This window comes from Protopterus annectens, chromosome 10.part0 (genome assembly GCF_019279795.1).
Source record: "Protopterus annectens isolate FY-2018-M chromosome 10.part0, PAN1.0, whole genome shotgun sequence".
Taxonomy (NCBI): domain Eukaryota; kingdom Metazoa; phylum Chordata; order Ceratodontiformes; family Protopteridae; genus Protopterus; species Protopterus annectens.
Window position 1 is genome coordinate 1448291472 of NC_056744.1, and position 15035 is coordinate 1448306506.

A 15035-nucleotide genomic window follows, 5' to 3' on the forward strand; every position below is an offset into this window, starting at 1 on the left:
AAATTTACCATGTAAATTTTATGTATACAATATGTGGGCATTGTAAAGTTAACTGTACTGGCATCCATGTTATAACTGTGAAGAATTTACCGTATTTTGCATAGATAACAAACTGGTGATCAGGCTGAAGTCACTTAGAAGACGCAGCGTCCTTCAACAGACAAATTGATGGTGGAATGTCATAGGGCAGCTTCTACAGCGTCACTCTGTATCCACTGACGAAGTTCTGGAACTGTTGATATGTTGATGCACTGGAACTGTCAATCTGTTGAACTCACGGAAAATTTAAGGCTTTTATGAAATATTAACTGTTGGTAACAGATAAAAAAGGTTGTGGCCAGTGGGCTAGGCTCGCCATTGTAAAATATTATTAGCAGAGAGCTAGGCTGACAAGACTGACACCGTACTACTGTATCAGTTATTATTTATTTGCATCGGTGCAAATTCTTGCCAAACAGTTAATACTGTCAACACGGCTAGGCAGATATAACTATAGACCGATGAACACACAGTCCAAAAACGTCACTAGAGTGAAAATTACTGTCCAGTTTATATACTCTTTTTAAATGTCAGCCAATGTTATTTTTAATGTCCTTGTGACTTGTTCTTCTGGTTTGTATGATTTATGTCCTCCTTTGGTTATGCTGTATCTGAAGAGTTCACAAAAAGTCTCTCCATGTCATCTTTGCGTCACTTGAAGTGCATGTATTTCTGCATCTGAAAGCTCAAAGAAAGTCAACTTCCTTTTTTCTATAACTGGATGCCTTTACAGTAAGCCCACAGCTATATGTTATTAGTATCTAAGCTGAGCATTAACTGTTCTTGCAAAGCAAGCCATATTTTCTTTTACTGCACACAGTATAATTTTGGGGAAAGCATTTTAATTTATACAATCTCTTTTCACAAAGTGCATGATAAAATCATTAGGTATCACCGTAAATAAACTATTTGAATCTTATCAGATTGCCAGTATGGATATAAAGTCTGTAGTTATATGAGTAAATTTGAATAGTGTGTCCAAGAAGTGCTTGGAATCTTTTAGGATCATAGATGGTCAGCAATGCATCCTTCAGCTGTCCATCTATATAGATGGAAAGGGGTTTGGTTACCCAACCTTCACCAGAATCTGTTGGACATAAGAGGATCTGTGTAATTTTTATGTATTTTTGGAAGACCCTTAATAGATGGAATAAGCAGATACATAACAGTAAAAAAATTCATATAGGGCTTGATCTAACTTGCGTCACATTAAAAGGTCATGGAGAATTTCATTTATGGCTTTGATCATTCTAGTCGCTTGTAGACTGTCAATTACATTATAAGTATTAACATCATTTAACATATCTTGCATGATCCAGTAGCACAATAGTGCCTCCGGGCATTTATAAGCCTAGCCAGAATGTGTTGGCTTTTGCCACCCCCTTAGATTTAATTCCCTGTGCCTCTGTCCAGCAGAGGCATTCGTTCCCTGTGCCTCTGTCCAGCAGAGCCACTGCAATGATCCCTGGGGTAAATTATCTGTCTCCCATCCACCCATCAAGGTTTCTCTTGAGGAGTTTTAGTGAGGGGCTCTGCCTGATGTATGTTGGAATCATGGGGAGTCTCTGGGACAGGAATCTATCCCTCCAGCACGTCCTATTTATCATTGTGGTGAGATTTATATCTCCAGAGCGTGTGGCTCTCCGGGATTTTTTTTTTTTTTTTTCGGTGGAGCATGTCCATCAATTCAGGGTTGGACATGGCCTTGTATGTCAGGCAGAGATCACCTCTGAGTAATGCAACCAAGTACAGCTGGAGTTTCTTGAGTCAGGCTGCATAGGGCATCTGTTTGAGGCCAGTAATCCTCTTTGTGAGGTACTTTTGTGGTCTTTCCAGCTGTTTCAGGTGTCTTGTAAGGTACATCACAAATGGGGCATTGTATTCTATGATGGGTCTAATGAGTGATGAGTAGAGGCACAATAACCTCTTGTTCTAGATGCAAACCGTTTTGTGATTAGGTGGGCCACATAGAAGGATTTTCTAACCACCTTGGCAATATGATTATCAAAGGAGAGATTACTATCTACTTGGGTCCCCAGATCCCTTATTACATTTTCTGTATTTAGGGGACTACCACCTATGTGGTAGTTTATGGGTACTTTGTTTTTTTCCAAAGGGGATGACTATGCACTTTTTGGCATTTAGCTTGAGGCCATGATTTTGACACCAGGTATCCGTCTCAGTGAGACCCTTCTGGAGGGTGTCTGTATCAGCGGGAGAATCAATTATGGCCCCTAGTTTGCAGTAGTCTGTGAACTTGGTCAGCCATAGTCCTGTGCTTGCCTGTACCTCGGAAGTAAATACCGAGCAGGAGGGGTCCTACGACTGAGCCCTGGGGGACTCAACTTGTAACCGGTTTAGAGTCAGACCTAGAGCCTGCAACTCTCGCCATGTGGGTTCTATCAGTGAGCCAGTTGGCAACCAATCTCATGACGTAGTGTTCAAGCTGGTGAGCTTGTCTATAATACCAAAATGGGGAATGGTGTCAAAAGCCTTTGTGAGGTCTAGGTAGGCTGTATGGACCTCCTTTCCCTCGTCTAATGACTTGTTAACTGTCTCAAAGAAGTCCACCAGGTTTAGGAGGCATGATCTGCTCTTAACAAAGCCAAACTGGGTAGAGTCCAAGGTTTGGAGGTTCCCAATGTCTCTGTTAATGAGTTCCATGATGATGCACTCCATAGCCTTACAGACCAGGCTAGTCAGGCTTATAAGGGCGATAGTTCTCGGGGTCCATTGTGGCTCCACCTTTGTGGAGCGGGATAACTGTTGCTGTGCGCCACTCTGGCTATGTATCCTGTAGAGAGGCTGAGTTTGAATAGTATGTTAAGGTGGGGAGTTAATTCATTTTGGAGCTCTTGTAAGATGCAGCCTGGGACACCGTCAGGTCCCATTGAAGCTGTGTTTTTGGCTTTGGATAGGGCTGTTTTAACCTGTATGTCGGTGATTGACTGGGCCCTACATTCTTCTGGTATGGTTATGGGCTCTTTAGGTTGTGAGAGGGGGGTGAAGTTTGCACTAAACCATTCTGCCAGAATGTTGGCAATATCAGTCAGTTCAGTGTATTTTGTGCCATTCTGCACCAACTCCGAGCAGATCTGAGAGTTTCCACTTAGGTTCTTGACATAGCTAAAGAACGCTTTGTGGTTATCTTTGGAGTCCTTGGCAATTTTTCTTTCGAAGCTAGCCTTGGATGATTTAATGAGGGATCGTAGTTTCTTGCTGATACTGATCAGGGATGTCTTTGCTTCTTGGGATTTTACTCTCTTTTCTGTGCTAGTTTCCTCCTTCTGTTGTATAGCTTGTTTATGGCAGGGGTCCACCAAACTGGTTTCGTTTTCTTGGAGGAGTGAGTCTTTACTTGGGATAGCATGATCCATGCATTCCTCAGATGCTCATAGAGATCCTTTGTAAAGGTTTCAGCAACTTGGACAGCATTGTCCTTTAGCATGGGGGCTGTGAACCTTTCTACCTCTGTCTTAAGTAACATGAAGTTTGCTTTTGAAAAGTTTTTCACTGTGGTTTCCCTGATTGGGGGTGGGGGCAGAATGTGGATATCCAGAGTGATTAGTCTATGGTCTGATCTAACCAGTGAGGGGTTTGACCTCCAGTGTGGAACACCAGTCACCCATGTTGGTGATGACCAGGTCCAATATGTTACCTGTGGTGCGGGTGTTGACCAGTTGATCCAGGGTGTTCGAGTTTATAAATTCTAGGAAGCATTGGGCAAGGGAGTTAGTACTTGAGTAGTTCTCCCAGTTTATGTTTTGGTAATTGAAATCACCCAGTATTAGGCTGTTTGGTAGGACCTTTATATTTCCCAGTCTCTCTAGGAATGCAGAATGGGAGTCCTGGGTCATGGTGGGTGATCTGTAACAAGGTACAATTTGGATTGCAGTTTTGCCCATTGTTAGTAGCACATGGATGATCTCTGATGCATTGTGCTGCACCACTAACCTGGAGGTGTGGGTATCCTTGATGAACATGGATCCATCCCTGCTTTTTGTGTTTCGGTCCTGGTTCTGTGGCCGAAAGGTATGGTATGAGTTATAGCCTTGTAGTGCTGGGGTGCTCTCAGGAGCCTTAAACCAGGTTTCTGTTACTGCACAGATGTCTATGTTCTCCATACTGAGGAGTGCCTCGAGTGCGTGCATTTTGAGGTTTAGACTTCTGGCATTGAGTAGCATTACCCTCAGTTTTTGGTTACTTGTGCTTTTTACGGCGGTGGGCTTGTCTTTTGAGCCTTGCCTAAAAAAGGCACTATGGGGGTGGCAAGAGCCTTGGCCAGTATTCGAAAGCCTAAGGGTGACAGGTGCAAGCCATCTCTTGCAAAGCAACATGGCTTGTCGAGCATGTCATCCCAGGTGGACCGATACTGGATCCCCTGTGAATGACACCAGAAACTTAGCCAATTGTTGAAATTGATAATTTTTTTCTTTATATTGTGGCATCATTCTTGGTGAGGGCAGGATGCTACTCAGGGTCAGGTTCATACCGGCCTGGGCTACATGATCAGAGAGCTTTTCCATGTAGTGCAGGGAGGTACGTCTCAGGTCATTCACACCAACATGGACAATGACAGAGTCATATTTGTACTTGTTCTGGAGTGACCTGAGTGCTTGTGTTGTGTGGCGGATCCTGGCGCCCAACAGGCAGCTAACTGTAACCTTCTCCTTGTCCAGCCTAGTTAGTGGGACATCAGTGTGCCTGACAATAGAGTCGCCTATTACTAGCGTGTTCGGTATGTTATTTTGCCTTAAGGGCTGTGATTGCGTGGCACACTGATTATGTGAAGTATGTGTTTCATGGTTGGTGATGGGGTGTGGAGGTTGCTTGGATGTCTGCTTTGGAGGTCTCTGTTGCTTTTGCAGATTTTTATTTAGAGCCTCCGAGTATGTATTTGTGTATTTGCCGGTGTTGGTTTATTAGGTCTTTGTGTTACTGGTGGTGTGTTGCAAGTATTACCCTTCTCTTGACTGTCAGTTCCAATCTTGGGTCGAGAGAGTTTTGCCTCCAGTTTGACTGTATAATTGCATCTCTCTCATATATTAGTGTTTGGTGGTAGGAGGAGAGGGTTGTCTGTGTACATGAGGCAGTTGTAACATTGCCTCAAAATGCCCAGATTCACCAATTGGTCTGGAGAGTACACCAGAAACTGCCCTTTGGACATGCCTGAATAGGTAGAGTAAGCTGTTTTTCTGATTGGCTGGTGGGGACGAATAAAGAGCCTTGTCCTTCTGGATAGTATAGGGGGATCTAGTGCTAAGGTTAATTAGTGCTTGCTATGTGTTTTTAGCAAGTGTTTGGCTGTGAATTGAATGGTTTCAGTGCTAAAGTTGAAGGTTTGTCTAGTTCCAAGGGAACAATTGAAGAGTAGACTAAGTGGAGCTGGGAATAGTTTAACCCTAGCTAAAAGGCGCTGCCCAGCGCACAAAACTGCGCAAATGCAGTTTTTATAGCAGGGAAGTGAAAGAGATAGAAATTAGCCCAAAATGGCCAATAAACTACTAACTTCTGGGCTGAAGCCACTCCTCCAGGGACAGATAGGTGATCAAAGCTCCCCTCTGTCACAGGTGAACAGAGAAACTTCCTTCTATCCAAGTAAGGTATGGGCAACACAGAAACTTGTAACACAGCCCTGGATTCAGCAATAACCTGAAAACTGGACTATACTAGTTCAGAAGGTGGGAAATAAGTATATGTGTGTATATATATATATATATATATATATATATATATATATATATATATATATATATTTTTTTTTTTTTTTTTTTTCTTCAGAAAATAGAGCAGATACAATCAAAACAACACTTTAAATGCACAGAAAAGGCTATCGCACTTTAGTGTGTAGCCTACAACAGTTAAACAGTTTAACACAACAACGACTTAATTCAAGTGCAGGCAGCAAATAAGTACAATATGTAGCAATAACAAACTTTTTTTAAATCACAGAAACGCTAAAAAAAAATCTGTGTTTTAGGCGGAATTAGTTTAAGACAGCAAGTAAAGCAGAAAAATGATACTTAATCACTCCAAAGTCTCTCTTTTGTCTCTCTGCTGCTGTAGACTACAGGATACCTGGAGGGCACCTGCAGAGTGGAATACAAGCGCAAAAACCACGCAAATGCGGTTTTTATAGCAGAGAAGTGAAAGAGATAGAAATTAGCCCAAAATGGCCAATAAACTACTAACGTCTCGGCTGAAACCACTCCTCCAGGGACAGATAGGCTGCTCAAAGCTCCCCTCTCTCACAAGTGAACCGAGAAACGTCCTTCTATCCAAGTAAGGTATGGGCAACACAGAAACTTGTAACATAGCCCTGGATTCAGCAATAACCTGAAAACTGGACTGTACTAGTTCAGAAGGTGGGAAATAAGTATTTTTTTTGTACTAGTTTTTTTAGTTTGCCCAGATTATTACATTCAGTATCACCATAAATATTCTTAAGCATTACATTTCTGCAAAACTGCTTCAAATTCACCAGTACATCACTTAGCCAAGATGGAGTAGCAGGAGTAAATGTATGACCTTTATTAAGTAGCGAGACGTGTGCTTCAGATAAATCATGATGGCTTAAATTTACTACTAGGTTGTGTTCTGTTCAGACCCAATTGCATGTCAGTCAACTCTCTATGGAAATTTATTTTTCTGCCCGTGCTCAATGAACAGTGCCACTTGTATGTATTTGATTTTCATCGGCAGGGGAAGAGCCAGAAAAAATGGTGATAGAACAGTTTTTTTTTTTTATGCCTATCTCCTTCACTAACAACTATCTGTTCAGATGTTGGTGCTGGCAATGTTCCTCATTTCTCCTTGCATACATTATTATTGGTGGTAGTTTTATTAATGGATATTACATCCTGTGTAGGCATATGTTCTCTATTAATGCCTCATCATTTGCCACAGTTGGTAATTGATCATTAGTGCGGACATTATCATTTTTTTTAGAAATATTCCTGGGCCGTGTAAAAATTCTGCCATTTTTGAAATCTGAGAAGTCTCTCTAGTTTTTTTAGCTTTGATATGCTCTAGCCTCAAATCAAAGGCTGAAATATTGGAATACATCTCTTTGAGTTTATCAGTGAACATGTCTTCCACAAACTTGCTCTCTTTCTCTTTCTGTTGCATTTCTACCACCTTTTTAAATTCTTGTTCTATTAGTTCAAAGTACTCTATCAGCAGCTTAATATAATTAAAACTGGTCTCTGAATTTAAAAGCTGACACTTCTTTAGTAGCTCAGGATGTACATTTCCATATGTAGGCATAACTAGTATTCGTAAACCTCTAGGAGTTACCTTGTGATGAAGGCAAGCCTCCATGCGGATGTATTGCCACTGCAGCTTCACTTTGTATAACGAACTCTCAAAGGCTCTATATACTGGCATGAACGCTTCCATATCCACTTTGTTTTCCTTCTCCGCCTAAGTTTTCCCATCCAGCTTCAACCGCAACAAAGGATTCATCACAACCGCAGTCAAGTTCCTCATTGTTGTATCTGTTGTATTCCTTTTGTTTTGATGAGGACAGTAGTCCAGTTCAGCATTGTTTATATCACCACCTTATGGCATGTGTAGCCGTTTACTTAGTGTATAAAACAACAAAGTAAAAATACGGCCATTGAAGGTAGGTACTACAATGAAAATAATAAATGCACTATAAAAAGTATAACTACCACCACAGCATAAAGCATAAAACATAAATTTAATGAAAATAAAACCAAGTTGAAGCATAAAATTCCAAGGATAAAAAGATAAGCACGTTCACAGGTGCTATAACAATACCCTTCATCAAATTTAATCCATTCATTCTCTCTCTACTTTAAAGAAACCCATGGCCAGTCACAGTCAAAAATTCAGTCTATGCCCTTTTAAGACAGGGTTCAATGGCAGGCATGTATTAAGTCCTGGGATGTGTCAGCTTGTAGATTTCCTGTCCAATGCATTTCTGCTAACTCAGTTTGTAGAGTTCACCACCCCTAGCATGTCCTGCAACGTCCTGAAGGACCAGAAAAGAAAAGGAATGTGTAACATTAGTTGAAATATGTTTCATTAATGGACTTTTGTTATCCCTCAAACGAATGTTACTCACATGTTTTGATGATATTCTTTCCTTAAACTGTCTGTTAGTCTTGCCAACGTAAAAAACAGTCACATTGCTGGCAACAAGCAATGCATATCGCATTCCTGGTCTTACAGTGTGCATAGGTTTGTGGTACATAAAGTTTTCCAGTCACAGTGTGAACAAAATCCTGTGCAGAACAGGTTTTTGTCCACTCTGTGACCAAAAAATTTGGTGGATGGAGTAGTAATGGCTGTGGATTGTGGTGTGCATATAGGCACTGATGGCCTTTTAGGGAAGGTAACTCGGGTGGTAGTAATCAGGGCCAGGGAAGGGACAGAGAAATCAAAACCAAATGGTGGACTTCGCTCAAAGTAGGTAAAATTGAACAAAGTTATAACATTGCAGGTAAAAAGAGAAATAGGAATACATTCAATAAAAAAAAACAAGCTTTTGCACAATCTGTGCTTTGAGTGTTTTAAAATCATTCCAAATACAGGTGAGCTTTTAAAATAAGAATCACAAATCACAGGCTGTAAAAGATTATTTACAGATTTTATGCAATCAAGTAGTAATTAATTTACAAACTAGAAAGGCAGAACGATTAATTCAGCCTTCTAGTAGCCTTAATTTAAGAACTGGCTTCAAGTTATTCAAACCATTTAAGCCAGATGGCCAATCAGCCTAAAATCTAGTTAATAGATATAAACTATAAAAGTTCAACCTGTTTGACAGTAAGGGATGTTAGTTTGTCAGTACATTTAAATGTGTTGGCCAAGGTGAGTTTTTGAGGGGGATTGCAAAGGTACAGTAATTACTGTGCTTGCAGGATTGTTAACCTTCAGGAGAAATACCCTGAGCTCAAACTTGGTGCAATGTTCATGCATTGCACATTTATCAGTAGCCAAAATATTTTAGCAGTAATAGGAACAGTCGTATGATGTTGGTCAATTGTAATTCTGTGATTGTTTTGTGAGGAACATCTGCCTATTAAACCTATGGCCATGACCTTTCTTAAAGATTGTGGATAGAGAATATGTAAAAATAGCAGCTGATGCCATGGTTTTCCTTGTATCCATACTGTAAAGCAATTGACATCTGAGACAAATGACCCATCAGTCTGGAAAAAAATTCTGTGCAATACCACTTCAGAGGTGACACATCAACAAACCTTTTCAGCTATAGACTGTTGCCATCTTGTCCATCTCAACTTATGCAATACATTAACTTTAACAACCTTCTGTGCAAAACCCCGCATGATTTTAGAGGGGATAATCATAGTACTACCAGCTGCTCTCCTCAGCTTCACCAGTATCATAAACAAGCATATGAATGATAGCAACCTGGCATTTTCACTGTTCTTAGATTTATTAAAATCATTCTACATTTTATTTGATCAGCCTGTTTTTACTGAACTAACTTCTCTCTGCTGTACTCCACCCCTCTCTCTCTCTTGGTTTCATCGCTGTCTTGACTGATAGATAGCAAATAGTTAAAAGGTTCATAGTAGGTTCATAGAGTAGTACTAGGCTAACTGCCCTGGTGGGCCATTTTAAGCCTAGCCAGTTAACCCATGTAAAGAATCAATCCCTGCACTTTGTGTCTGTAAGGTCAAAACCTTAACCATTATGCCAACCTCCCTCCCCTTAAACAAAAAACTCTGCTTCCTACCAGTCACTGTCTGCATCCCACAAGGATCAATGTCCTTTTATTCGACATGTTTATAAACAGACTACATGCTCATAGCATAGGTCAGTTTGCTGATGACTTGACACATCCCTACCAACACTAAAGGACACTACTAAAAATTATTTTGCTGCTATTGAAACGTGGCTAAAAGATAAAAATCTACTTTTAAATCCTTAAATATGTATGCTGTTCACTCATAAACGATACCAAAAGGAAAGATGATCTTTCAAAATAACCTCATCCAACACAACAATTGAAACTCTAACTCAAAACTTAAGTTGTGTCCTAATTGGCAGTAACCTCAAATTTAACCAACGCATTGCACAGGCAATTAAAAAAAAAAAAAAAACACAAACTCTGATCCCTCTATAAAACCAATCACTTACTTCCTGACAGATAATGCAAGATATCTGCCTACCTTCTTCCATCCCTATTATATACTTCACTTATTCTTATTAACCTAAATACTATATTTAAAGCTAAACTCCCCACTTGTTCAGTGACATTACCAAGTTTGCTGCCAGCCTTGTGTATAGGGCTCATCATTTAAGAGTCTTGAAATAACTGAACTGACTTGAGATACACAACTATTTAACATACTTGCAACTTATTACTGCACACAATCTTATAAAAGCAGCACCAGAACGTCCAGCATTAAAAGATACCTTGCAGTACTGCTCTTAAGGTAGAGACCTTCACTCAAGCAATAAGCTCATAGTAATCTCAACTAAGTCTCTCAGCAGGGGACTCACTATACTCCCATTATGTATCTAAACTTTGGAACACCATCCCAACCTACCTAAAACAGACCATGAAACGTTCCACCTTCAAGTCTGTACTAAAACATCTAAACCACACATGGTCATACACATGCCCCTCCCCAGGTAGCTCCGTTTTCCTTTTTCAGCTGTTATCCCTACCCTTCGTAACCTCTATCCCCTTCTACACAACAAAACTTTCCTACCTCTCCTCTTTTTCCTTCCTACTGTAATCCCCACTTCATATTTCAGTTTCTCATCTTCTCACTGTACCAGTCTCCTTCAAATACTCTGCACCACCCTCTTTTAACCAGGGTATGTGTCAGTACTTACCCCAGTACAGGTTCTATGTCAGTAATTACCCCAGCACAGGTTTTTTGTCAGTAATTGCCCCAGTATACTTCATCCCATTAACCTTGACTCCTCTATACAATTAATTCCCTTTCCCTCTCACTGTCCCATAACCTTACTACCTACACACAAATGTTTCACACTCTTAACTCCATTTTTTTCATTCTTAACATCTACACAGGAACCCTCCCTCACCTCTGTCTTATAATTCATATTGCCTCATATATTGCATATCAATTACATACTAAATATTTTATAGTTGGAATTTTATACTTGGAATTGAAGACCATGTATAATGGCACCACAGACGAAATACTTGTTTTAACTTGGTATAGTGTTATTACAGAACAATTACCTGTTTCTGTCTAGATGTCTTAAGAATTATCTGTATAATATATCTTTATAAAAAATACCCATGAATACCTTAAATGCATGTAATGGAGCTTTTCTTCCTGGGCCTCCACTGAAAATGGGCTGTGCCCACTCCCTGGTCAACAAAGACAAGTAAATAAAAAATTGCTAGATGTGTAGACTGAGGTGCTACTTTAGGCCTTCTGTCTCCATGGCTGACGCCTCTTTGGCTTGTCTACAGCAGACAAGCCTTGCTGTGGTTGGGCCCGAGAAGTTGTCACCTTGTGAGTAGCCTGTAGTCAGGACCATGGTTATGAGATGATGTTCTGCAGGGCTACCAGTATGATATGATATGTGCTTCTCAACAAAAGGCACAAATCCTGTCATGTGAATGTGGAGTAAGAGTGTTGTTGACTGTACCACCTCTCATTGAGGCAGAGGAGTTCTTAGCCTCTCTCAAAGGAAGCGGTACCTCTACAGATTCCCATAGGTCAGTGCTAGATATTGGTTTAGAGCTGGAAAGGCCCCAGTATGTAGTCTTGTTTCTGTGTATCAACAGCTGTAAGTCATCTGTGTCCCTTAGTCACTGTAAAAGTTAAAGCTAGTTGACTTATGGTATACAGATACATCAGAGGTGCAACAGCTATTGCCTTCTGCCCAAGGTATGCTGAAAGAGTATTACTGTTTGTCATGTTTATAGTTTTCAAAATCTCCATTGCATATATAGTCATGGTGTTGGGGTCATACTTGCATTGGATATTTTGGGCCTTGGTGTATTTACAGGTAGTTATTTATCCAGATCCATCACTAAGGATCTCAGGCTGCCTGATGACGGAGGAACTGCAGCCTCTAATAATGATGGCTAGGATGAGCTGGAGTAGTCACAGTAAGTGTGCTTGTGTGTGTGTGTGCGTGCTTGTGTGTGCGTGCTTGTGTGTGCGTGCTTGTGTGTGTGCGTGCTTGTGTGTGTGCGTGCTTGTGTGTGTGCGTGCTTGTGTGTGTGCGTGCTTGTGTGTGTGTGCTTGTGTGTGTGTGTGTGCTTGTGTGTGTGTGTGCTTGTGTGCTTGCGTGTGTGTGCGTGTGTGTGTGCGTGTGCGTGTGTGTGTGCGTGTGTGCATGTGTGTGCGTGTGTGCATGTGTGTGTGCGTGTGTGCATGTGTGTGTGCTTGTGTGTGTGTGTGTGCTTGTGTGTGTGTGCGTGCTTGTGTGTGTGCGTGCTTGTGTGTGTGCGTGCTTGTGTGTGTGTGCGTGCTTGTGTGTGTGCGCTTGTGTGTGTGTGTGTGTGTGCGCTTGTGTGTGTGTGTGTGTGTGTGTGTGCGTGCTTGTGTGTGTGTGTGTGTGTGTGTGTGTGAGTGCTTGTGTTTTTGTGTGTGTGTGTGCTTGTGTTTTTGTGTGTGTGTGCGTGCTTCTGTTTTTGTGTGTGTGTGCGTGCTTGTGTTTTTGTGTGTGTATGTTAGACACAGGGAATGTGATTACCACATCCCTAACACAGACCACGATGACAACATCTGTGTCTCCGTAATCTTAGACCACTCGTACATCACAGAGAGGTCAGTGTGATGGGGACACTATTGATCAGAGAAGCATGTTGTCTCTAGTAGACAGATGTCTGAATCTTTCCCTAGTGCTCATGGGGAAAGAGGTCCAAATGGGGGGATGAGGACACAGTTACCACCCTCCGCCTGAGGTTGGTGTGTCAATGGCCAAAACCCAACCTCTATTATGCGCAAAGCCATCATGGCGACACTGGATACTACCACTGTAATCATGGCAGAAATAGTGAGGGTATATGTAGTGATCTATAAGAATGCATGTCCCATATGTGTAATTCCTTCAGTAAACTGAATCACAGACTGGAACATGCAGTGTCTTTTGTAGCACACCTGCAAGGGTTGAGGTGCCATCTATGTTTACATAGCTGGTCATCTGCTAAATCCACAGATTTTATACAATGTGGCCATGGATGACCTCGATCCTGCTCTCACAGTACTAGCACTCCCACAGCGACATCTGCTGTTGAGCTGTCTACTCCCAGTAGAGGCTGTCCCCATGGTCGTGGCCATCAGTATGGTGGCATTTCTCATAGCAAACCTTGCCCAGGGACACACAGCACACCATCATCTAGTCATGATTATGGTGCATCCACTGCAACACCTGATAGAGCCAGCTGTTGTGGGCAAAGGGTGTGCACGTGATGATGTACAATCTGTCATTAATGCCCCGGACCTGTTTAGCAGACCTAGCCATGGTACTGTGATTACTGCTGAGGCTGTGTCCTTGCAGGCCCACATTCACACCACCACATTCCCTAGTACATATCACACTCCACCACTGGCACACTGGTCTTTCTCAATATTAAAGTCCCCCCCCCCCTTTCCAGGCCACCCTCAGTGCTGACATTTCCCAGAAAAGCACCTTTTACCAGTCATACCCTCAGCATTCACGCTTTCCTACTTTGGTGTTAAATATGTACACTCCTTTTCTCCCTCCTCCTTCTGTGTAATTAATAACTGTGCCCTTTGAAAATTATTAATTGGATTGCCTATGTCTACACAGCTTAGCCAACCTATGCATGGTTAAGCACAGATTGATGTTGGCTTTGCATCATTTTTTTATGTAATGTATCTGTTTCCCTCTTGTATACTGCATTCTAAAGCTAGGTGCAAGTTGCTGCCTCTTTACTTGTGCCAAGGCCCACCTGTGCGCACTTCCATCTGGCATTATCTCCTACTACTGGCTCCTCCACTGCATGTTGTGCTGGGAACAGCTGCTCCTGCAAGTGCCCACCCTATTGTGTAACACTGTACATACTGACACTATTTTTACAGATTTGGCAAGGATGGATCCAGACAGTGAAAGTATGCCTTTAGCAGTCCAGTACAAACTTTATAATTTTTGTTGTTTGGAATTGTAGATGGTTGTACCCGTAATCTGTTTGATTTTGTGGATTTCTTATGAATGTCATAATATAGGGTCTCAGGGCATATCTGGCATTGCCAACAAGATGCCCCTGTGGGAAGTTGCCCCTCAAAAACCATTGGTACAGGTCACAGGTATGCCATATGTGAGAGGTGTGATAACTGCTAGGGTAGCCTACACGCACATATTGTATTTGATACTCTGTGCATTGCACAACTTCTGGCTGTTGGAGTGATACCCTTTGTGGTTCATTTAGCCCCCCCTTCCCAGTTTACTAGGTGGGACCTTTATTTCAGTGAGGATAGTCTATAGGCTTCCATTACCTCCAGAGAAGTGGGCTATATTGTAGAAATCCCAAATGGTTTTGGCTGTCACTGGTATGTGGGAACTACAGATTCTCCCCCATATGCTAAAGCATGGCATTGAGAAGCTGATGGAGTATCTCAAGGCAGGTGCCAAGGATACCCACACTGTGTTTCCACTAGGTTGCTAAATGGTCCCTGTAGCATAGATAAGTAAAGGAACGCATACCTTTGTATCCATTGGGATAGGTATTCCGCAACTGTTGCAGAGCTGCATATGAAGCCAACACTATGTCCACAGTTTCATGAATGGTGCTCCTGTCAACACATTACCAGTCCACAGTGTTGGAGTCGTAGAGGCCTTGAAATGTTAAGAGCTGTGAGATGACCCTGTGCTTCCAGAGCTGATGTCACTCATGGCAGTGGTAATAAGAGCCTATTACAGATGCACATTTTCAATAGCTGTGGCAGTCCATAACATTGCTTACTTAACGTTTTATTTCTCAGTCTGAATGTGAGCATTCAGCTGGATTCAAATATACAGCAGGTATATTTACCTTACATTAC

The 15035-nt window shown here is 41.7% G+C and overlaps 1 protein-coding gene across 1 annotated transcript in view; it reads left to right on the plus strand.

Annotated features, from left to right (window-relative positions):
• NRDC (nardilysin convertase) overlaps positions 1-15035 on the plus strand; it is an 853803-nt gene that overhangs the window by 152160 nt on the left and 686608 nt on the right. The window contains exon 11 of the mRNA XM_044086887.1: positions 14076-14124. Coding sequence (XP_043942822.1) covers positions 14076-14124 — 49 coding nt within the window. The remainder of the gene's footprint in view (positions 1-14075; positions 14125-15035) is intronic.